The sequence below is a fragment of the Solanum dulcamara genome, chromosome 1 (assembly GCF_947179165.1).
Source record: "Solanum dulcamara chromosome 1, daSolDulc1.2, whole genome shotgun sequence".
Taxonomy (NCBI): Eukaryota; Viridiplantae; Streptophyta; class Magnoliopsida; order Solanales; family Solanaceae; genus Solanum; species Solanum dulcamara.
In genome coordinates, this window is record NC_077237.1 from 89,196,825 (window position 1) to 89,219,827 (window position 23,003).

The 23,003-nt window shown below is 35.4% G+C and overlaps 2 protein-coding genes across 5 annotated transcripts; both read right to left on the reverse strand.

Annotated features, from left to right (window-relative positions):
- Window positions 1-81: 81 nt before the first annotated feature.
- LOC129884419 (histone-lysine N-methyltransferase ASHH3-like) lies at window positions 82-15,464 on the reverse strand. Of its 4 annotated transcripts, XM_055958734.1 has the most exons (17): window positions 15,240-15,463; window positions 14,386-14,476; window positions 13,260-13,330; window positions 12,851-12,906; window positions 11,631-11,754; window positions 11,100-11,229; window positions 10,751-10,862; window positions 8,427-8,526; window positions 5,915-5,993; window positions 5,648-5,819; window positions 5,470-5,550; window positions 5,148-5,325; window positions 3,855-3,882; window positions 3,677-3,767; window positions 2,124-2,172; window positions 1,952-2,033; window positions 82-543 (listed from the first exon to the last, which is right to left on the reverse strand). In XM_055958734.1, the coding sequence occupies exons 6-16, from the start codon at window positions 11,122-11,124 to the stop codon at window positions 1,956-1,958; spliced, it is 993 nt and encodes a 330-aa protein (XP_055814709.1). In that variant the 5' UTR covers window positions 11,125-11,229; window positions 11,631-11,754; window positions 12,851-12,906; window positions 13,260-13,330; window positions 14,386-14,476; window positions 15,240-15,463; the 3' UTR covers window positions 82-543; window positions 1,952-1,955. The 4 variants fall into 4 exon arrangements, with proteins under 4 accessions (XP_055814709.1, XP_055814696.1, XP_055814700.1 ...); XM_055958721.1 differs by lacking the exon at window positions 11,631-11,754 and having other exon boundaries at window positions 15,240-15,464; XM_055958725.1 differs by lacking the exons at window positions 11,631-11,754; window positions 14,386-14,476 and having other exon boundaries at window positions 15,240-15,464.
- A 1,565-nt stretch (window positions 15,465-17,029) lies between these two features.
- Window positions 17,030-19,244, reverse strand: LOC129891081 ((2Z,6Z)-farnesyl diphosphate synthase CPT6, chloroplastic-like). The gene is made up of 3 exons (XM_055966334.1): window positions 18,594-19,244; window positions 18,458-18,516; window positions 17,030-17,714 (listed from the first exon to the last, which is right to left on the reverse strand). Exons 1-3 carry the CDS (start codon window positions 19,011-19,013, stop codon window positions 17,264-17,266), a joined length of 930 nt encoding a protein of 309 aa, XP_055822309.1. The 5' UTR covers window positions 19,014-19,244; the 3' UTR covers window positions 17,030-17,263.
- Between the last annotated feature and the right edge of the window lie 3,759 nt (window positions 19,245-23,003).

The following is a 23,003-nucleotide window of genomic DNA, read 5'->3' on the forward strand; positions in this document are numbered from 1 at the left end:
TTCGAACTTTGAAAATGAATATTCAAAATAATCAGCGGCCAAAGTAGATCCTGAAAATCAAGCTGAGGAACGACAAAAATATATACCCAATGATCAATAAAGCAGGTGAAAACTTTGAAAATCATGGTTCTCTTCTCATTTGACCCCATTTACCTACTAAACCATGCATCATCACCATCAACTCTGGCTTGGAGGAACAAAGGTTTCCCTATAGTGATCAAGCCAATTACAAAACCATTTGATATTGACAAAGAAACATGATTAGTGAGACAACATCAAGAATTGTTTATGATCAAAGGTCAACTATAGGTGCATTTGCTATGCTACATTGTAATGAATGTTTCCTATCTTTGATTTAATGCTTACATTGGAAAAAAAATCGATCAGAAATTGCAGCTTTATTACTAAAAAGCTACATGTAAATGAAACTTGTACATTTGGTACAACATAGCCATTCAATGTTCTGGATCTGGACACAATGTCATATCCTCTATCCTTAAAGAGGTTGAATCTTGTGCATTTCCTTATCCTGACTGCTAATACCTGCACAACAATAGGTCAGCCTGTAACCACATAAAGCTCTCTTTGGGATAACAATTTAAGGAAACACATAATAATCTGGCAAAGAAACATAGGTTATCCTAATTGATCTGTAGACAAACTATACTTTGCAGTTATCTGCTCCTCATTAGACTTCAATCTATCATGACAGTTGTCATGACGCTCCGCACAAACGGTTAAGAAGCTTGTCATGATACTTGAAGGTTCTAGCAAGAAACATAAAATGTAGTTGGTCAATGGAGTATATAGTTGGCAATCCTGTCTCTGGAGGGTCACTTGCTGGGATAGTTAATTTAGTGAATCAAGCATTGTAGGAAAGATAGTCGAGAGTATAAATGAAAGCAAGCATGGCAAGAAGGATATTGGTTGTTAGAGAGTAACAGTAGAATCTGATCCACTAGACTTCCATCTTCAAAAGACATGGTCGGTTAATTTACCTAAATATGCTTTTTAGTTTGATACAACTGTTGGATAATGCTATTTCTGTACAGACAGGAAAGCCACTGAAAGGACATGTTAAGATTACTGATAATTAAAATGTCACTACACTATAGCAAAGATGATTACACAGACTAGGTAGTTGGTTTTTGTCTATGAGAAGATTCAGTGTGGATTCACCAGGAAATAAGTTTAAAGGTTAAGAAACTAGCTGGGATGTGTTTGACTGTCTTCTGACTCCACACTTCCAAGAGGCAGCTTGAAATAGTACAGAAGAGGAAATCACACATTAAATGATTGCTCTACATCTAAAGTTCTGAGAAAATGATTTTAAATTGTTCTGAGCAGTTCATGCCTTTTTTCAAATTATATCTTCATGAATTGAGTGGTTTACATAGGGAGAGATTGCAAAGTACACAAAAGTGAGAAATTTGATATGACATGTATCTGGAGTTTGATCACCATTAGCATGTCTTAGATTTTGTGATCAAACTTGGACACAAGAATAAAGTTTTTTGATGAAAAGGTACCAAGGAGATACGAAATGCCACTTCACATCCAGCCCCACCCTTTTCTCTAATGGTCATTTTCAGGGAAGAGGTTGGGAAGCCAGGTGACTACTTTAGAACTCAACTTTATATGATTGGTTTTAAACAGAGAAGAACCACAGTAAAATCAAACATTTTCTAGCTTCAAGTGTCTTCCTGTAAATGCTACACAGCTGACTTTCGGAGACAGTAATTACTATAGTTTCTTTCACTAACATCACATGAACACCTCTCTCTTATTGAGGACCACTTTAAAATAACAAAAATGGATTTGATTGAGGAGCGCTGGGAAGAATGGATATTTTTCCGGGAATATCCACTGCACTAATTAAACAGGAAATGAAGCAGAACTCGAACAAAGAGATCATACAAATAATAATTTCAAAATTTTAAATTTTGCTTACCTGATTACTCAAGAAAGTTGCAGAATTCCCAATCTTCTTTTGACAGGTCAAGGTACTGAACACAGCCATCTTCAAACATGATCTGTTAGGGGATGGCGAGGATAAACAGAACTTATCAGCCAAATCTAACTAAGTCCATTACACAACCAAACAAAAATCATAGCTCCCTTACTAAATGTTTTTTGGTGATGGCATCAAACCGCCTTACAATTCCAAAGGACCTGAGGAACATAAAGTATATAGGAGTCCTTAGCAATGGGATCTGAAAAAGTAAAACTTTAACAAGCAAAAGAAAGAAACCCAAAGAATAATGGCCAACTGAAGAAAGGGTTTCCTGTGAGAAAGTTCATTAGAATCCTAACTACTCCCTCCGTTACAATTAGTTTGTCTACTTTCCTTTTTTTTCTGTTTTAAAAAGAACTTCTCTTTCCTTTTTTTGCAACTCTTTAATTCTAACTTTCCACATGACATGTTTCAACCACAAGATTAAAGGAATTTTGGTACATTCTACATACCTTTTAGTTTAAGACCACAAGATTCAAAAGTCTTTCTTTATTTTCTTAAACTCCGTGTCAAGTCAAAACCAAACGAACAAATTGAAACGAAGGGAGTATTAGCTTTTGAGGACAGTAGCCTTGAATTCCAAGTTCACAAGATCTAAAATGATTTCTCATACATCCCTGATTTATCTCTCTCACCGATCATTTTCTCTGTTTTACAAGGCAGAAAAATGTGAGGACAGCAACTTATAGCTGTCCGTACCCATTAATATTTGATCTAGTAATCTAGCAAATACAGTAGAAAACCAATAGATTGCAATACCCCCAAGTTAAAAAAACTCTCTTGGTACTTTAACCACAACCATGTCCATAGAATAAAAGTATTCTTCTTTCATGTCTACACCAGAAAGAGAACTTGCTAGTATTTCCAGAGTCGCCAAAAGTATAAAGAAGCAGAAGCATGAAATTGACAACAAAAAACCTTGTATAACCGTAAATCAAAGAAAGATGCTTCCCGGAGTACAAAGGAGCAACTACTTCCCCAGCCTCACCTGCCCATATGACTGATGGCATCATCGACTTTTTTTCCAATCAAAGTGATCTCATAACCATAACATAACCATAAAGAAGGACCTCACTTTCAGGATCAGTCCTGTCCCTCTTGAAAAGGGAGCAAGGTGTACCACTTTTTTTTGGACACAAGTTTTTCCAGATGGATCAAAAAGATTTTCAGAGTAAAAAAGGGAAACTACGTTCCCTATTAAAAATGAACTTTGGACCTAACTCAACCCAAAAGCTAACTAAAGAGGCAAGGATCGTCAAAAATCTTTATAGAAAACAACAATACACTCCCGCAACCAATTGGGACATTCTAACACCCCCACTATGTCCAGGCAAGACATTTGGAACATGAAATAGCATAACTTGATTCAACAGAGGCAAGGATCGTCAAAAATCTTTATAGGAAACAACAATACACTCCCTCAACCAATTGGGACATTCTAACACCCCCACTATGTCCAGGCAAGACATTTGGAACATGAAATAGCATAACTTGGTTCAACATTGGATAATTTCAGCAATAGGATGGATCTTACTTTAATACCATGTAAAAAAATGAAATTTCGCCTAACTCAACCTCAAAAGCTAATTCTCAACCCACTTCCATAATCAATGCGGACCACTCTAACAGCCCTATAAGTCAATTTGCAGAAGTATCACATACCTTGTGTCAGAGGAGCGGATAATTCGTATAACCTGGCCAATGCAATTACGAGGTCGCTTTAGTTTTATGTCAGAATCATAACCTGAACATCCTGAATAGGGAGGATCCAAGTTAAATATAAGATAAACTAAAGTCACCAACACAAAAATCAAGTAAGTTGCAAACAAGAGTAGCCTACCTATTGGAGGAACTCCAGTTTGATAAACCTGGTGAAAAGATTGAATAATGTTATCATGTCCATTATTGTGAAAGCAAAATGTTCAAGATTCGAATACATAGTGATGAAAACATAAACCAATATGTTTTGTATTACATGGATTTAAGGGGTTTATTACTTTCATTTAAAACTTCCTATTTAGGGAACATAACATATGCATTTCTTTTGATCCTTATGACATACTGCAGATAACGGAAGAAAAGCAGAGAGACAAATACAAAGGAAAGAACAAATAGCTAGAACATTTTCCTCAACTATGTTCTCATTTCTTTTTATCAATTTTAGATACGAGATGATTAGTTAACTAAGAGTTAAGGACTAAAGTTGCCAAAATCATATGTCCTGACTGGTGAAGCTATAGATCGTGGTTCCTCCAGAATTCAGGTCTACCTTTATCATCTAAGTTTGTAAGACTGAGACACATATCTACACTCTTAACTCAGTAATGGCAAATCTGAGTCTATTGAGGATACCAGCCACTGCCAAACAAAATTAGACCCTGCAGATCATCCAACTCAGAACACACTTTATGTACTATCCTGCAGCCCTTGCCCTTCTACCACAGATCAACTCCATCCCCCACCCCCCCACCCCACCACCCCACCACCCCACCCCCACCCAACAGACACGCACATTTACCCCTCCTGATCCAAACTATTCCTCTTCCTAGAGCCGAGGGTCTACCAGAAACAGCCTCTTTACCTGCCAAGGTAGGGGTAAGGTCTGCGAACACTATACCTCCCCCAGACCCCACTTGTGGGACTATATTGGGTATGTTGTTATTGTTGTTGATCCAAGCTATTCCTCTTAGTACAAGTATTTTTGACATTTCAATTCAGAAAAATCTTGCCATATGCATGGGAAGATTGATCTTCATGGTCCCATCATTAGGCATCAGAATAAGGTTCTTCTACAGGTGTGTCCAACTGGCTAGAAAAGTCAAAGGGTACCACTTGTTCTTAGATTGTAATTTAGGAGAACTCTTCCTCTACCTTCAAACTAAACACAGGAACTGAAGAAAGTAAATGGGTGAATAAAAATACAATAGCCACCTCCGTTATCAATTTAATCACAGGAAACCAGCAAAGATAAGTTTTCATACATGGAATATGAATCTAGTCGAGAAATTTCCAAGCCAATTATTATAATTATTGTTAAAAAATTCCAGGCCAATTACTGATGCTCATCAAGAATAACACAAATGTTTCCATATCTCTCAAGATTCAAGTTATAGATATTGTAAGAAATACATACATGACGTGTAGATAGAAGTGCTTTCAATTTGGGAGAGGTGGCAGCCACCTGACATGCCACTATCTTTAATGCAGCATCTGAAGCAGGGAGTTTTGGCTTGTTAGGTTTAACGCCCAGCTTTCGCCTACATCTTACAGCACCACAGTGGCAATCTTGATCTGCACCAAACTGAACAAATCTGCTATACTTGTTAGATTCAAATACGCAATGCACATTCCAAGAAGGTTTTCTTCTATAAGTACTTAAACTCTCAGAAGAATAACACACTGCAGACCTTACAGGTTAAAAAAAAGAAGAGTAAAATTAAAGAGCAGCATCATACTGGTAATCATAGGTCAGATGCTCGCCCCTTTTAATGTTTCGTGTCGCAAATATGCCAATTCTTGTTTCACCATCAATCATCCTAAAAACACCGTACATGGAAATGAAATGTAATATAGAGTTCCGGGAATGAAGGTTGGAATACAGAAGTATGATTAATCATTAAGCTATTTCTGTACCATTTCTGCATCTCAGTATTTGGACAACAACTATGATTAATGTATCTGGATTTGTTGCCCTTGTAAGTGGCATCAATCACCATATCCCGATTGATTTCACACAAGTAGAAGTTAGTTTCCCCACTATGTTTCATTTTCCAAAGCCTCTCTTCACATGTTTTGTCATCAATAACTGCAGTCGTATGCATATTTCCTTGCTAAATGAAATTCAGAATGCACAAAACATAAATTATTCCTCAAATATAAGCAAAAAGTGAAAGAACTCACCTTCTCCAACATACTCTATAACAAAGTCTCCTCGATTGATATCTTCATCTGCCACAATTCCAGAGCCACATTTCTCAGTCTGCATGTTACATGTCAACAAACTTGACCAACCATTTATATAATGACCAAAAGTTTGAGGAAGACTATGATTGTTGCACAGTTTTCAAAAGAATGCAAAGCATTAAAAAATGAAAATGTAACCTCTTCTAATTTCTTTTGAGATACATGAGAGACACAAAATGACTCAACAAGCAGATACAATAATCACTCCCCTCTGGACACACTTTTTCTTAATGTAATAACTCTAAGACTGCTCAACAGATAAAAAAAGGGCAGCCCGGTGCACTTAAGCTCCCGCTATGCACAGGGTCCGGGGAAGGGCCCGACCACAAGGGTCTGTTGTACGCAGCCTTACCTTGCATTTCTGCCAGAGGCTGTTTCCAAGGCTTGAACCCGTGACCTCCTGGTCACATGGCAGCAACTTTACCAGTTACTCCAAGGCTCTCCTTCTAAGACTGCTCAACAGATATTCTCTAGAAATCATCAGACATCAGGTTCATCTATGCAGTGCTTAACACTGTTTTTTTCACTCATGCTCAGGGTCTAAGTTCGGAGACCAAGTTAAATTGGTATTCACTGGTTTGGTCAAAGACAGATATAGGATGAGTGTCACTATCTTGATGAAAAGTAAAGTTAAAACTCTCTTGGCAACTAATTTTAGACAGTATTTCTCTGGTCATAAAATTGGAAGTAGACAAACTTAAGCAGAAGTAAAACAAAAGGAAGGAATAAGGGAATTGCGACAGTCACAAGGATAATTCAGTAATCCTTAAAAAAATAAACCACAAACAAGAACATTGGTGAAACTTCCTTCATTCTCCCTTTTTTTTTTGATGAAGTAATTGATTTCCTTGATGGCATCCAGTAGATGCAGAAAATGAAGAGAATAAAGTGCTAGAAAATTGGTGAAACTTCTATTCATTCTACCTTTAAGAATAACCAGAAAACACTTTGATGAAAATTGAAATGGGGAGCTCAAGAGCTTCTTTATTTGGTGAAACAACTGACAAGAAAGGAATAGGAAGAGACTACTCACCAGGATAAAATTTATCCAAGTTCATAATACTTTTGTTAAAGTTAACTGCAGTTTTGGTATTTGGCTTTGGACGGTTCGTTCAATCTCAAATGAAAACTACATATTTTTGTCCACATTCAAAAACTTCCAAATGTGTGTTAAATAAAGACCTCCTCCTAATGGTATTGTTTCAGGGAAGAAAAAGATGAAGCATATGCTCAACTAAGTCTTTTTATAGCACTTTATCTTCTTCATTCATATGGTTTATGCATTTCTTGTCCTAGGTTTTCATGTTCTGTTCATAATGTTCTAAACTTTCTGAATACTTGTGAAATTGACATTCTTATTCAATACTTAAAACTAGAATCATACATTAGATACGTGTGATAATATACTTCAATATTAATCAATCAAGCATGCCTCGAACCCAAATTAGTTTGGACATGCTATATGAATCCTATTTATTAATTCTGCTCAATTTAGGCCAATTTCATTTCAATACTAAATAATTGTAAACACATTATTTTCCAGTAATGTATCAAACAATTTTGATACTAAACAAACTTTACATATACTAACACAAGTCATTTGGACGTTAAAAGATACATCAGTGTCAAAAAAAGATGTTGAAAGAAACATTTCGCGATGAGTATGGATTTTCCTCCCAAAGCTATAACCGTTTTACCTTATTCCATTCTAATTTGCCAGCGAAACTAGAAATTCTCAGCCAGTGTCAAATTTACAAATATATATTGAGTTTGACACACTACAATCAACATTTAAGTTGCGCGGATTCTTCATTTTCAATGCAGCACTCGTGTCGGATTCTCCAAAAATACACTACTTTTGGAGAATCCAACACGCACCCGTTGAAATTTTTGAAGAGTCCGGGCAACATAGATCAACACATAGATCAACATATAACCCACATCAGACAAGTATCATATGTATTAGTAATAATCACATAAGAAAGTATGATTCCATGAAGAAATACATGGAATGATTCCATGAAGAAATACATGGAATGATTCAATGAAGAAATACATCGAACTTGGTAAGTGAAAAGTCCGGCAAAACCACAGCTCAAGGTCAACAATTAACTTTCTAGTCCAATGTAGACTCTTGAAAAATGGCAAAATATCAAAGGTTCTTCTTTTGAGAAAGAAACATATCAAAGGTTCTACGGAAAAAAATTCAGTCTCAGTTGTCCAAAGATGATAGATGACTCTTCCAAAGAAGTTAAAAAGCAAATTTTATTGAAGCGAGTACCAATGACGTACTACAAAATAGAACAACACAGAATAACAAAAGTCTCCACCAGGCATCACAAACTGTCATCTCAATGGGAAGAAGTGAAACAATTAAGCAGTTAAATGCATCCATCAGGTGATATTTGTTCAATTATCTGAAGTTGCTCAAAGTTCTTAAAGTGTCTACCTTCACTAATTTCATCTTCTTCACAGGGCGTTGATGGAATGGCTTATTCAGACAAGAACTCCCACATTTACAACCCGAGGAGCAGCTAGACAACATTATACTGTAAAATATAAGAAAAGTCAAAGAAATACACACTTCTCTAAAGCTGTTTCAAATTTCCCAAATAAAATGCTGAAACAAAATATTTAAGCTGCTTATCCTTCCAATCAATCAAATATATATCACCCATCTAAAAGAACTACCAAAGAGATCTAGAACAATAAAAGATTAACCAAAAAAATAAATAAAACCATAAGAATTTAAACATAAGAAAATGAATGCCTAGACTAGTCACGTGTAGGGGTGTGCATCAGGCGGTTCGGTTTATCGATTTTCGATTTGTGAACACACTAAACCAGTAACCAAACCAATAAGATATTTGTTATTGAGTTTCAGTTAATCCTTTTTTGGTCTTTAATGGTTCAATTTTCGATTTAACCGATAAAAAAATACTCAAATGATCATATATACATGATGTTCATAAAATAGAAATAGTAGCAAGAATAGAAGTAACACAAATTTCTACATCAATCACTTTTGCTTAAGATATAATTGTTCGAATACCTTCTAAAAACTCGTGCAATAAATTGCGGAAACAACATTAATTGTCTGTCTTTGTCACAATCAAATCTAAAATTGAGAAGAGAGAAGGTAATACTAGTTTGTGTCAAGAAGAGAGCGTGTTGCGGTAGATAGGCTAGTTTGTGTTGCCGGCGGCTGAAAGTAATACTAAAATTTAGGAAATAGGATTGGTAAAATGCTTAAGTCATTGTTACATAATTAGGAATAAAATAGTAATTTTAATATAATCTTATTAGGCTATCGGTTTAACCATTAACAAAAAAATCATAAAACCGAAAACGGAACCTATAACCTGACTATTTAAAACCCAATAATCCAATACCGATAAACCAATAGTGTTTTTTTCGTTTGGTTTATCGGTTAAACCAATTTTTGCACACCCTTAATTACATGAGCTTTCTAAACAACCTAACTCGGGATTAGAGTTGCAGCCCACTGGTTGCAACACTTTGGTACATGATTCCAATACCATCTAAAATCCTTCCAATTTCCACCGTTAGCTTCGCCACTAATTAATGGTCCACTCACCTTTCTTTTATCTTTTTTTCTTTTTCCCAATAATAATAATAAGAAGAAGAACAACAAAAACAACAAACCAGTATAATCCCAAAAGCAGGGTCGAGGATAAAGTGTACACAGACCTTACCACTACCTCTTCGAGGTAGTGAGGCTATTTCCAAAAAACCCTCAGCTCGAGTAACGAACATCTAGGCAACTAACAAAACAATACAGAAGTAACGAGGACATCTATAAAATAATAAGGAAAACATAACATACCCAGAAGGGGCGACAACCCTAACCAACTAATGTGATAACTGAAGCACAGTAAATAATGAGGAATAACAAAGGTCGTAAGACAGGCCAACTACAAGACAAATGCTACTACTGGTAAAAAATAAGAATCGGGAAACATATACAATGCACCAATCTATCACGCTAGGAAATGAAACAACGCTCAAGTACCTACTAACTTTCTACCCTAATCCGCGACCTCCATAACTTCCTATCTAAGGTTATGTCCTCAAAAAGTTGAAGCTACGTCATGTCTTGTCTAATCACCTCTCTGGCTCTCTCTAATACTTCTTTGGCCTACCTCTACCTTTCCTGAAACTCACTGTGGCAAACATTTCACACCTCCACACTGCGGCCTCTGCACACCTCCTCTTCACATGCCCGAACCATCTCAGTCTCGCTTCTCTTGTCCACCACAGAATCTAAACCTTTTTTTGTTGTCTCCTCTAGGTCTACTACAACAACAACACACCCAGGGAAATCCCATAAAATGGAGTCTGGGCAAGGTAGAGTGTACGCAGACCTTACCACTACCTCGTGGACCTTCTCTCATCCTTTCCACCAAGAAACCTAAACCTTTTTCTGTTGCCTCCTATAGGCCTGCTGCTAGAAATTACACCATGGAAATAATGAACAAATAGAAAACGAACACAATATAAGCAGAAAATGTCACTGGAATTTATTTTAAGTAGAAAATGCCTAAGAGCCAAAAACATGATATATACAATATATTCACATAGACGTAAAATGGAAAAGGGAATGCATGTAACAGCAGGAAGCTATCAGCTAAAGAATCATTGAGAATAATTAATTGTATTTATGAACAAGGTCATAGAGTCGATATTTCCACAAATGTATGTAACACTTTTCTTTCCTGATTGCCAACGGAACTTAATCTAGATAATCCTCACCCACAGAGACAATCCCTGCCACACACAGCAGAATTTTCTGCCATTGAGCTGCAGGAACAAAATATACCATCATCTTCCAAACGTCGCTTTACCTTCTTAGTGAGGTATATATCTTCAAGTAGTTAATACCAACAGAAGAGAAAAAGGAAGAGCATAAAAAGCAAGATCACAAAGATAAAGGACTATGAAGGTCAGAGAGAAAACCTAAATGAAAAAGAAAATGAGATGAAATGCAGAAGTGAACAGTGTACGCGTAGGATGTAAACTATCACAATATGAAAGAGCATCTAATAGATTGGTGAAGAATATCATAGGTAACAAATATCAAGACCATCAAATGAAAGGATACTGCGCTTAATAAAGGTATAGGGCATTGACTGCCATTTATTTAACCATTCTGGAAGTTCAAAGTCAACAGGATCACCAATCTCCTTTATTAGCTTGCTGAATACGTGCCCAATCCCACCATGAATAGCAGTCTGGCCACGGAAAAATAATGGCATATTAACAAGATAGTATATTTTTGCATTCAAAAGTAATTTCTTCCCAATCAATTGATTGAGATAATTGGAATCAGCGACAGCATTCCCAATTTTTTATGTATCAGTAAGTATAAGAAGCTCAAGAACTAAATCATAGAGAGCCACTTCTTCTAAAAGATAACCCAACCCACAAAAACAAAAGGAATGGGCTTCTAACTACATTACAATATATTGTTAAAAGAATCACAAATAAAATAATCAAATAAAAACTAATATAAAGTTTAACCCAAAATCAATGATCCAACAAATATTGTCGGCATTACGGGCAAAAAAATTCACTATCAACATAAGGACATGAGCCAAGGCACATGCCACATAAGCAAATGGAAAGAAATTACCCCAAGTTTTTTGCCTCCACTAGGATTTGAACTCGAGATCTTATGGTTTTCCTACCACTTCATTAACCACCAGGCCACACCCTTGGGTGCATCTCAGGCCAACATTATATGCAAGGATCTTTCACTAAAATAAATAGGACAAAAAAGATAGAACCATTACATAGGACTGGAAGTGTATAGTCAATGGATTGAAGTCAAGGAAAACATATTCACTATGTTTGCCTAGATTAGCTAGTGATGCAAATAACATAAAATAGTAGTAGGTCTCAATTCCCTATACATTTAAATTAAACAGAATTAAAAATCATCAAACTCTCTTCTTCCCGTTTTGCAAACATGATATAAGGAATGTGGAGACCAAAGTAAATGCCTAAATCAGACAACCAGCCAGCAGAATAAGAAATTAAAATGTTCTAAAAGCTACTGAATGACCGCTAACTCACACATAATTCAAATTGAAAAAGTTTCAGACTTCTTGACTTGGAGTAAAACCACAAGGAAAATATATTGCACAGGAACCACTAATTAGCTTCAGAAGAAAGTTTTATTTCCTTGATTGTCCACTAGGAATGCTCCTATTTGTTGTACTCTTTCTTGCCTTCAACACCCGGATGTCCAATTCTATTATTCAAGCAGACATCAAAATGCCCAGGGAGTGGCCATTTTAAGATTTAAAGCTGTGATAAATGTATTTTGACAAATTGGAATTCCAATTGGAACCTGCAAACACCACCCACCCATAACCCATAAAAAGTAGAAAAAGCCACCTCGTTCCCACCTAGGTAATGAAGAAAACAATGCTTCCAAAATAAAATATTCCCACTGTTATCCTCGATAGGAACTGAACTCAGACTTGAATTCAAGCCACTAGCTAGTCTTTTGGCTTTATTGGAGTTGCTACAGCAGCCGTCAATTTACTATTGATTTCGCAATATATCAAATCGTCCTAACTTTACCAAATGCTTCCCACCAACCCTTCTCCTTTAGAGGTCTGGATATTTTGCTTCATTGATAAAAAGAATTACCGAGAGAGAGCAGAAATTATTGATATTCGAATATGTAGAACGGAAAATGTAACTTGTAGAGCATACAATATAACAGTAATTATAAGTATATAGCACAGAGTATAATATCACACAATATAATATCTTTGTCTATTAAATTGATATAGACAACATGCGGAACAAAGAGTATGAACCGGAAGAAGTTAGTATCTGAACCTTCATAGCAGGCATCACTTTGTCTGGCACTGGCTATAACACTGATTGACTATAACCTAATAGTGGTAAAACAAGAAATCAATTAATGTGCAGAGAAACTGATATACAAAGTAGAAAATTGCAGATTAAGATTTATTAAATACCACATCAATCAGTAGAAAATTGCAGATTAAAAGGAAGTTCATGAAAATAGAATTCATAAACTAAGGACTTCAGCAATTTTATTTATGAAATTGCTGGGCCAATGTAGTGTCTGATAATGCAACCACAAAATTCCCTCTTCCTTTCACATGCTATTCTCATTTTATGGATAATCTTACGACCAAGTTTAGAATATCGACCATTCAGTTTTCTCTACCATATGTTATCCACCACTTTATCTACATTCATAATATTTTCTTGAGTGTACCTGAAAAGCTGATCTGAGCTAATGACCATTTAGCCTATTATTGCTCGTCCCAGTTAAATGTCAACCTTGACCTAGGCAGCATCAAGAAAACAGGAACAGTCACTTTTCAAATTACAGAAAGTAATAATGGTTGCTCCAGTACCAAACTGTATTGAAGGCAGTTAAAGGGAGAACCAAGAAGGCACTTCTCATTAAAATGGTCTATGCGGAATTTATACTTACTCTATGGAAGGAAAGGAATGCTAGGATTTTTGAAGGGAAGGTGAAACAACGGGAACAAATTGCAAAAGAGATCGCTTGCATATGTAATGTTTGAGTTTCTGATGCAATGAGGAGAAAGCTGATGAACTGCAGCGTCTGAAGCAGCTATTAGGATGAATTCTGATGTCTCAAGCAGAGCTGTTTTCCTATTGCTTATTATTAGATACCAATTATTTCTTCTTATCCCTTGTTTCATTTGGTGTCCAAAGAGTGTTTCCTTTCTGGTTAGCAGGCTGAGGTATAGCCTTGCTGTTTCGTAAATACTTGCTTGAAATTAATACAATCCGATAGTTACCAGAAAAAGGAAAGAAGGAAAAATAGGAGAACTACCAGATGGAAAAAAAACAATAAACATGGACAAAACACTGAAAGCTAAGCTAATAAATTAGTGGATCAGACACATTTTGAAGAATGGTGACTTTAAGAGGAATTGGGAATTGGAAATATATCAGGAACTTGTAGAGTATGTTCTTAGCGCACGTTTACATCAAAGTAGGCAATGATAGAAAAAAATATTTTTAAAAGGAAGGTGTACAAGTTAGGACAGACAACCCTCAAAGATCAGTTCCACGCCTATTCAGCATAGTAAATTATCATAAATGCTGCAGTAGAAGATTACTGGTTTTAGTCAAGGATGGAATATTTCCCTTAGCAGAAGGTGCAATTGTTAGGGAAGAAGGTGAAGTAATTGAAATGGAGGAAATGAGAAGCTATGTGTAGATAATAGATAGCTTCTACAGTCAACAATTACAACCAGATATTATAGTATGGAAGGAACGTAAAGGCATCCCGATGCACTACGCTACCGCAATACACAGGTCCAAGGAAGGGCCGGACCATAAGGGTATATTATATGCAACCTTACCTCGTATTTCTGCAAAAGGCTATTTCTGCGACTCGAACTCGTGACATTCTGGTCACATGATAGCAACTTTACATGTTATGCCAAGGCTCTCCTTTAATATAGACCATAAGTAGGATCAGTCGTGGACTTCAAGATTTTCACTAAGGGTATTCGAGAAATAAAAACATAGTGTTTGGAATTTGAACTTGGAACCTCAAGGTGAATTTTAAACCCCTGAACCACTAAGCTAACCTCTAGTCTTGTATTCAAGGGAGTCAAAATATATATCTATACACTAAAACCTATATAAGCCAAAAGTAGAACGAAGATCCAAAAATCTAAACATATATTCAACTACAGCTCATAAGAAATTCAAAATTCTCAGTCTCTGATGCACTTAGAAAATGGAATGAAACACCTGAAAATTTAAGCCAAGTATGAAAAACAAAGTAAGTCTAAACAATCGAAACCCAGAAATGAAAAATAGAATTTCTCGTCCCCCCCCAAAAAAAAAAGTGAACTCAAAACAACAACCAGAACCCATTTGGAGAATATGCAATTGAAACACATCGTAAGTACTAAATAATTCAAAAGACCACCATAAGTGAAAAATTTGTAATCTAAACAAACAATTCAACCATAATTAACAGCAGAACTCACCATTTCAATTTTTTTTAAGCAAAGAGAATTTACACCAAGAATGAAAAAACTAAGTAAATTTCGGATAAAATTACCAAAACTAAAAACAATTTTCGTCCAAAACCCTAGTGAAACAACGCACTTGGAAAAGCAATTAGAGTAACTGTTTTGGTTGATGCATGAAAATGAAGGAGAAAAAAGAACTGAAAAGGAAAGGAGAAGACCAAAGAAGAAACCTGAAAGACAAAGAGGAGAAGTAAACCGGCGGAAAGTCGGTGGCGGCGAAGTTCGTCGGAGCTGAGTTGAATAGATGAGTGAGAAACAGGGAGCAACGCCGGAGGTTACAATAGATCGTTAGATATGTAATTTTTACAAAACTATCCCTACGTTTGGTGTAGACGGTTGAGCAGTTTGGTAATTAAATTTGTAAAAATATTTCTGTTAGATATTTTCAAAATAATTTTTTTTAAAAAAAACATGTGTTTATATTATCAAATATCTATTAGGTAGCTCAAATCAATTATTATAATATAATCTCTCTTTTAATTATATACATCAGCATTAAATGGATCAAGCTTATATAGACGTTTATGAAGACATTCTTATGCATAAAAGCTTATAGACGTTTACGAAAATATCCTTATGCGTAATTTGTCAACTAAACAATCATTCAGAGTTTTATGTTTGTTTCACTAATTCAGTGCATCTATCACATTAATCAAATATATTTATAACAATTAATCAATTATAAGTAAATCTTATTGTGAGTAGAAAATTTGTATAAGACAACTTCAATCTAAATAAAATAAATTTCAAAATATATTTAATTTGATATTTGAATATGAAGAGACATGCAATTACTAACAATTCAATAACTTTCATAATTGTGAGTAGGGGTGTACATGGATCGGGTTGATTCAGATTTTTTACAAATCAAATCAAATTATTTGTGTCGGGTTATTACATCTATAAATCAAACCAAACCAATAAAAGTCGGGTTTTTCGATATCAATTTTTCTCGGGTTTTTCAGGTTTTTTCGAATTTTTTGGGTTTTTTCGGATTTCTCGAATTTTTCATAGTATCTAATAAAAAGCACAGAGCAGTGCTTCTTAAAAAGAGTTCTAGTATAAAATATGAACATATAAGATGTAGACAGAACATTGTTTGAAGTTTTAACTTTATAATATAACTTTATAAGATGGACTTTTTTGTATATTATTTAGATGAGCTTCTTAAGTTCAAATCTAAATGTAAGAAAGAAAACAAAAATTATGAAAAAATTTTAAAAAATATTTATAAATTACATTTTAATAAATATTTTTATGTATAACATAATTTAAAAGTAGTATATCTATAATCGGGTCGGTTTGAATTCGGTTTGACTTTTTTTAGTTAAAACCAAATCAATCCTATAATGGTTGAGTTTTTTTTTCAAACACCAAACCAAGTTAAATCAAACCACTAGTCGGGTTTTTTCCGGTTTGGTTCGGTTTGTTGGTTTGGTGCGGTTTATCGGTTTGCCCTGTACAGCTCTATCCACGACTGAAAAGACAAAAAAAATATAACTGAAACGTGTGCATATTAGGGATCGTTCTGCTTTGATATAATGATAAAAGTCGTGGAAAAGATTCTTGCTTGTGTTCATAATAATAGTTTCCAATAAGAGGAACATGATTAAAGTCGCTCTTGATTTAGGTTTATAACTCACAGTTGTTTAAAGTGGTTTATAATTCACAGTAAATATTGCAATCATAAATATTGAAATCGATTTAATTATAAGTTGCATTTTGCTAAATTTTGGTTGTTTTTTCTTTTCTCCTCTTACATAAGTTAGTGTTGGGAATATACCAAGGTCCCTTCCATCTTTTTTATAAATTCACTCCCTCGTTTTCTAGCTTGTGCATTTTCACAAAGTTCAGTGCCAAATTTGAACATTTCTCTATTTATTGTAGTCATTATTAGAGAGTGTTGAAAATTTAGGTTGCTACACAAAATATCAAATTTGACATCCATCACAGCATAAAGAAGCTAGCAAATACTGAGAATTTTTATTCCATAGGATTATAAACATCAATAATAAACACTCATCTTTTATCCCCTTAAATTTAAAACAAAACCCTCCACACATATGATACTATATTGTTGTCAACAACAACATACTCGGTGTAATCTCAGAAGTAGGGTCTAGGAAGGGTAAGATGTACACAAACCTTATCGAGACTGTTTCTAATAGACTAATACTATATTGCGGACCTTCCATTAAATTTTGTGTCCACCGTAACGTCTTTGCCTTTGCTGAAATGACCTTAAAGCTGCTACAAAATCAGCTTCATCCAATTGAGGAAACAATTTATCCACAAAGTAGAATTCACTATAAGCCAATTGCCACAACATGTAATTGCTAATTCTCAGTTCTCCACTTGTTCTGATGATTAAATCAGGATTAGGATATTCTAAAATCTTATTAGTCTCTAATTCTTGATCAATTAATTTCTCATTAATATCGTCTAATTGAATAGCTCCATCTATAACTTTGCTAGCAATTTTTTTAGTTGCTTGTGTTAAGTCATATCTTCCACCATAGTTAAGTGCTGCCACAAAATGAAGCCCTGTGTTGTCCTTTGTGGTTTCCTCAGCTAATTTTATCATTTCTTTCAGAGAATTTGGAAGGTTAGACCTGTCCCCTATAATGGACATTTTCATCCCATACCTAAAAATATATTGAAATTAGTACAAGAGACTGTCTCTAAAAAACAAAAATGTAAAGGGAACCAAGTGAATATAAAAATAGTAAGAAAGAAATGTGAACTCATGATCTTTGCAATGAAAAATATGAGTTCTAACTTGCCACCAAATTCATAGCGTGTATCAAGTATTGGATTCACAATTAAATATTTATATATATTTAATGAATTTTTTTATTCTTTTTGTTTCTATTTACTTGTCAAATATTTTCTAATTTGATTTTCCTTTTTACTTGTTAATTTTGACAAATCAAGAAATGACAATTTTTTTCTTCCTATTATATCCTCAATTTATTAATATTGAGTTAATGTCTTTGAAAAATGTAACGAATAAATATGTTTAAAACTCTATCAATTAATAAGAATAAAATAATAAATTCACTATATCAATAATTATTTTTTAAAATCAAAATTTAACAAATAAAAAAGAACGGAGAAAATAATAAAAATGCCGAGTTTAAGGAAACAGTGAGTATTGAATGTGTTTGAACCGGTATTAAATATTGTAGTTCTGACACTGAAAAGTCCCATATAAAAGAAGATTTTATTGGTATTAGTGTCTTTTTCGATTAAAAAATGACGGGATTCATTCATAAGGCAGCTATTGTGAAATTGGATATTTAACATGTTGTATAACATCATTTGTAATAGTTAAAAGCCTTATTCCATAACTATTCTAGTGAGAAATATCATGAAATTAGTTAAGTACCTCATGAATTCCTTGGTAAGCCTTTCAAAGTAGCTGGTCATCAAGAAAGTTACTTCAGCCTGCCCAAATATATATAGAAAATGTTAAGGCATCGACATATGAAGTAAGTATTAAAATAACTAAAACTCGGACTTACCTTTGGCCTTGACCAATTCTCAGTAGAAAAAACATAAGCAGAAAGAACTCTGACTCCCCATTTTGAACAAAAACGACACAGATCTCCGAGCACTTTTTTCCCAGCCTCGTGACCTTTTTCTGGTGACAAACCTCTCTCCTTAGCCCATCTCCGGTTACCGTCTGGTATGATAGCTACGTGTTTAGGCATCAGCTCCGGCTGCAATCCTTCTCTCAATAGCTCCTCTTTTGATGCTCCGATTGGAAGCTTACAAAATTGGCGTTGAAACATTATGGAATTAGATAAAGGTGTCATCAGATCTTTATGTAAAGCCGGAGATTTGAAGTCCCCCATGACTCCTTGGAGGAGGAGGCAGCGGAGCTGCAGCGGCGGCAGAGTGGAAGTTTTGGATCGGAGATATTTGGGTAGTAAGGAGCACATGGTGCTGGCGTGCTGCAATCTGTTTTGGGAAAGATTCAAAGTAAAGTAAAATATTTTAGCACAAAGAATAATTAGGCCAATTTAAATTTTGTTTTTATTGGAGTACTACATAAGGGTAGGTAACGGGAAGTGTTTCATGAGCATTGCCCCATTCCCCAATATAAGATGTTTGGACCGCAAGGAGAAAGGGGGGGCATATGGTTTGTAAGTAATACACTAAGAAATTTCAACTGAACTGGCCTCTGTTTGCTTTAAACATTTGCACAATTTTCGGGGCAAACTCACTTAGTGAGAATTGCTAGTGTTAAAATTGACAAGATTCTAGGTCTTAATGTAGCAACTTATTAGGTAAAAGTTTGATAAATTTGATAAGTAAAAGTTTGGTAAACTTTGATAGCTTGACAAAATGTGATGTCATTGATGACATCAAGAGCAAGAATTTATTCCTATAAATAGATAACTCTTAATTCATTTGAAACACACCTCAAAAATATTTCTCTCTTGTCTTCTGATATTCTAAGACATTTGCAAAATACATTAGAAGAGTAGAGAATTGATAGAGCAATTCTCTTAGTTGTATTTGTGATCTCTCTCCTTTCTTTGTTAATATAAAGACAGTTGTTCTCTGGTGGACGTAGGATAATTCTGATCTGAACCACGTTAAATATTGTTGTTCTTCCTTGTTCTTTATATTTTCACGTTTCTGCTAACAATTGGTATCAGAGCCAAGGTTCTTTCTGAGTATGCTCTGTGGTTGCAGCACAATCTGAACTTCCACATCAGAAAAGAATTACTTTGGTTTTCTGTATTTCCAAATACTTTATAGTAGAAGAGGAAGAACAAGTAAAAATGAGTTCCATGAAGTTTGAAATTGATAGATTTAGTAGGTGCAATAACTTCAATATCTGAAAAATCCAAATGATGGTGTTACTGTGGAGGAAATGTTCAATCCACGCTATTGACGAAAAGTACCCCGATAACACATCGATTTCCGACAAGGCAAAGATTGAAGGAGATACATTGAGTGTAATCCAACTATCCTTTGCACCTAACATTCTCTGTGACGTGAGTACAAGTACCGAGGAGACAGACAAACAGTTATAGGATAGGCTGAAAGGGCTTTACCAGGACTGGTCGATTACAACAAGGATGTTGTTACAACGACGTCTTCATACATTTAAGATGGAGTCAGGTACTTTGTTGCAAGATCATCTAGATGAATTCAATAAACTTGTGATGGACTTACAGATTGCCGGAATTAAGAAGGATGAGGAGATGCTTGCATGTGCTTTGCTATTTTCATTGACTTCAAAATATCGTGATATTGAGAATTCAATGATGTATAGCAAGGCGCCTATCACTCTTGAGCAAGTGTGGCATGCACTTAACTCTTATGATGTGTGGAGGCATTTTGAAGGAGTCAAAAATGATGAAGCTAGTGGACTCTTTGTAAGAGGTCGTAATAGCCAACAGGGAAGGAACAAATCAAAGCAAAGATCAAAATCTCATGTGAACAAGAAGAATGCAGAGTGTTGGGGCTGTCACAAAAAGGGACACTTTGAACAAGATTATCCTATGTCAAAGTCCAAAGAAAAGGCGAGTGCATCCATTGTTGAGCAGGTACATAATTTTGATGATGAATATGTACTAACAACATCATGCAATAGTGGAGTCTATGACAATAAATGAGTGTTAAACTCTGGTTGTACTCTGCATATGACATTCCGAATAGATTGGTTCAACAACTATAAGAAAAATGGAGGAACTGTAGTAATGGGAAATAATGTAACTTGTAAAATAGTTGGCATTGGTTCAATTCGGATTCGCTTCCATGATGGAATCGTGAGGACTCTTACAGAAGTCCATCATGTTTCTGATCTGAAGAAGAATTTTATATCCCTGGGTACTCTAGATAATCAAGGCTATAAGTACATGAGCGAGAGAGGTACAATGAAGCTGGCTAAAGGTTCTTTAGTCATGATGAATTCTAAGCTGGAGGATGGCCTCTACACACTAGCAGGAAGCACCATTATTGGCTTTGTTAATGCATCTATAGTGCAGCAGTTATCTGATGATAACAAGAAAAGATTATGGCATATGAGACTGGGCCATATGAGTGCACGAGGACTGGAGATGTTGAGCAAACACAACCTTTTGAACAGTGAGAAGATCAACACACTTGAATTTTGTGAGCATTGGTCCTAAGGAAGCAGAAGAAGGTTAGTTTCAGCACTAGCAAGCACAAGACGAGAGGAGTGCTAGACTACATCCATTCAGATTTATGGGGTCTCTCTCAGCTTCCATCGAAGGGAGGAAAGAGGTATCTTCTCACATTCATTGACAATTTTTCACGAAAGGTTTGAGTGTGTTTATTGAAGGTAAAAAGTGATGCTTTTGAAGCATTTAAAGAATGGAAGATTTTGGTTGAGAATCAAATGGAGAGAAAAATCAAGCATCTTCACACAGATAATGGCTTGGAGTTTTACAGTGAAGAGTTCAATAATTTCTGTAAGGTTCATGGGATCGCAAGATATAAGACGGTCAGACACACACCACAGCAGAATGGAGTTGCCGAGAGAATGAACAGAACTCTTCTTGAAAAGGCTCGTTGTATGCTCTTACAATTCAAAATGTCTAAAGTGTTTTGGGCTGAAGCAGTTCACACTGATTCTCATATTGTCAATCGATCTCCAGCATCAGCGATTGACTTTAAGACTCCGAATGAGGTATGGTCAGGTGAACCCTCTAACTATTCATACATGCGAATATTTGGGTGTCCGGCTTATTATCATGTTAATGAAGGAAAGCTTAAATCAAGGGCTAAAAAGGCTATATTCGTAGGGTATGTAAATGGAGTAAAAGGGTACAAACTTTGGTGTTTATCTTTACTCAAATTTGTAGTTAGTAGAGATGTTACCTTTGATGAATCCTCTATACTTGATCCTCGTAAAATTTTTGTGGAGTTATCAAAAAACAACAACAATGAGTAGACGGAGCTACCGGTGGAGCATACCAAGTAAAAGGATCAAGAGACTCAAGTTGATGAGTCAAAAGATGCAGATCTTGAAAAACATGCTGTCAATAAACCATACACAATTGCGAAGGGAAGGGACAAAAGGCAGATATGAAAATCAAAACGTCTTATAGAGCAAGCATTCGTAGCTGCATAAGAAGAGATTAAAGACCTCGAACCCTCTTCGTATGTTGAAGAAGCTTCTTGCAAAGATGCTGCACAATGGCGGTTAGCCATGATGAAAGAGATAGAGTCTCTTTACAAAAATAAGACACGGGTCTTAGTTGAAAGGCCAAAGGGGAAGAAGACAGTTGGATGCAAATGGATCTACAGAAAGAAAGAAGGTATTCTAGAAGTGGAAGATGCTAGGTTCAAGACGAGATTGGTTGCAAAGGGTTTCAGTCAGAAGGAGGGAATTGACTATAATGAGATCTTCTCTCCAGTCGTGAAACATAGGTCAATTCGCGTTCTACTAGCATTGGTTGCACAATTTGATTTGGAGCTTCAACCGCTTGATGTCAAAACTACTTTCTTACATGGTGATCTAGAAGAGACAATATACATGGATCAGCCTGAAGGTTTCCTAGCTGAGGGAAAAGAAGATCATGGATACCAACTAAAGAAGTCTTTGTATGTTTTGAAGCAATCCCCTAGACAGTGATACAAAAAGTTTGATGCATTCATGACTACACATGGATTCTCGAGGAGTGCATTTGATAGCTATGTGTATCACAAGAAAATCTCTAGTAACTCTATGATTTATTTATCGTTGTATGTTGATGATATGCATGTTGCTACTAACAACATCACAGAAGTAAATATTTTGAAGAAATTGTTGAGCAAGAAATTTGACATGAAGGATTTGAGAGGTGCAAAGAAAATTATTGGAATGGAGATTTCAAGAGAAAATGGTGGTGTACATCTTTCTCAGAAGAGGTACATCGAAAAGGTTTTTGAGAGATTCAATATGCAGATGA

Coding starts and splice junctions, on each gene's coding strand:
- LOC129884419 (XM_055958730.1), bottom strand. Junction 5,994..8,426: donor AGAAGATGAAATTAGTGAAG/GTAGACACTTTA, acceptor TGTAACATGCAG/ACTGAGAAATGTGGCTCTGG. Junction 2,034..2,123: donor CCATCACCAAAAAACATTTA/GTAAGGGAGCTA, acceptor ATCCCCTAACAG/ATCATGTTTGAAGATGGCTG.
- LOC129891081 (XM_055966334.1), bottom strand. CDS start 19,013: ATGTGCTCCTTACTACCCAAATATCTCCGATCCAAAACTTCCACTCTG. Junction 18,517..18,593: donor AGAATTGGTCAAGGCCAAAG/GTAAGTCCGAGT, acceptor ATATTTGGGCAG/GCTGAAGTAACTTTCTTGAT. Junction 17,715..18,457: donor CTTACCAAGGAATTCATGAG/GTACTTAACTAA, acceptor ATATATTTTTAG/GTATGGGATGAAAATGTCCA.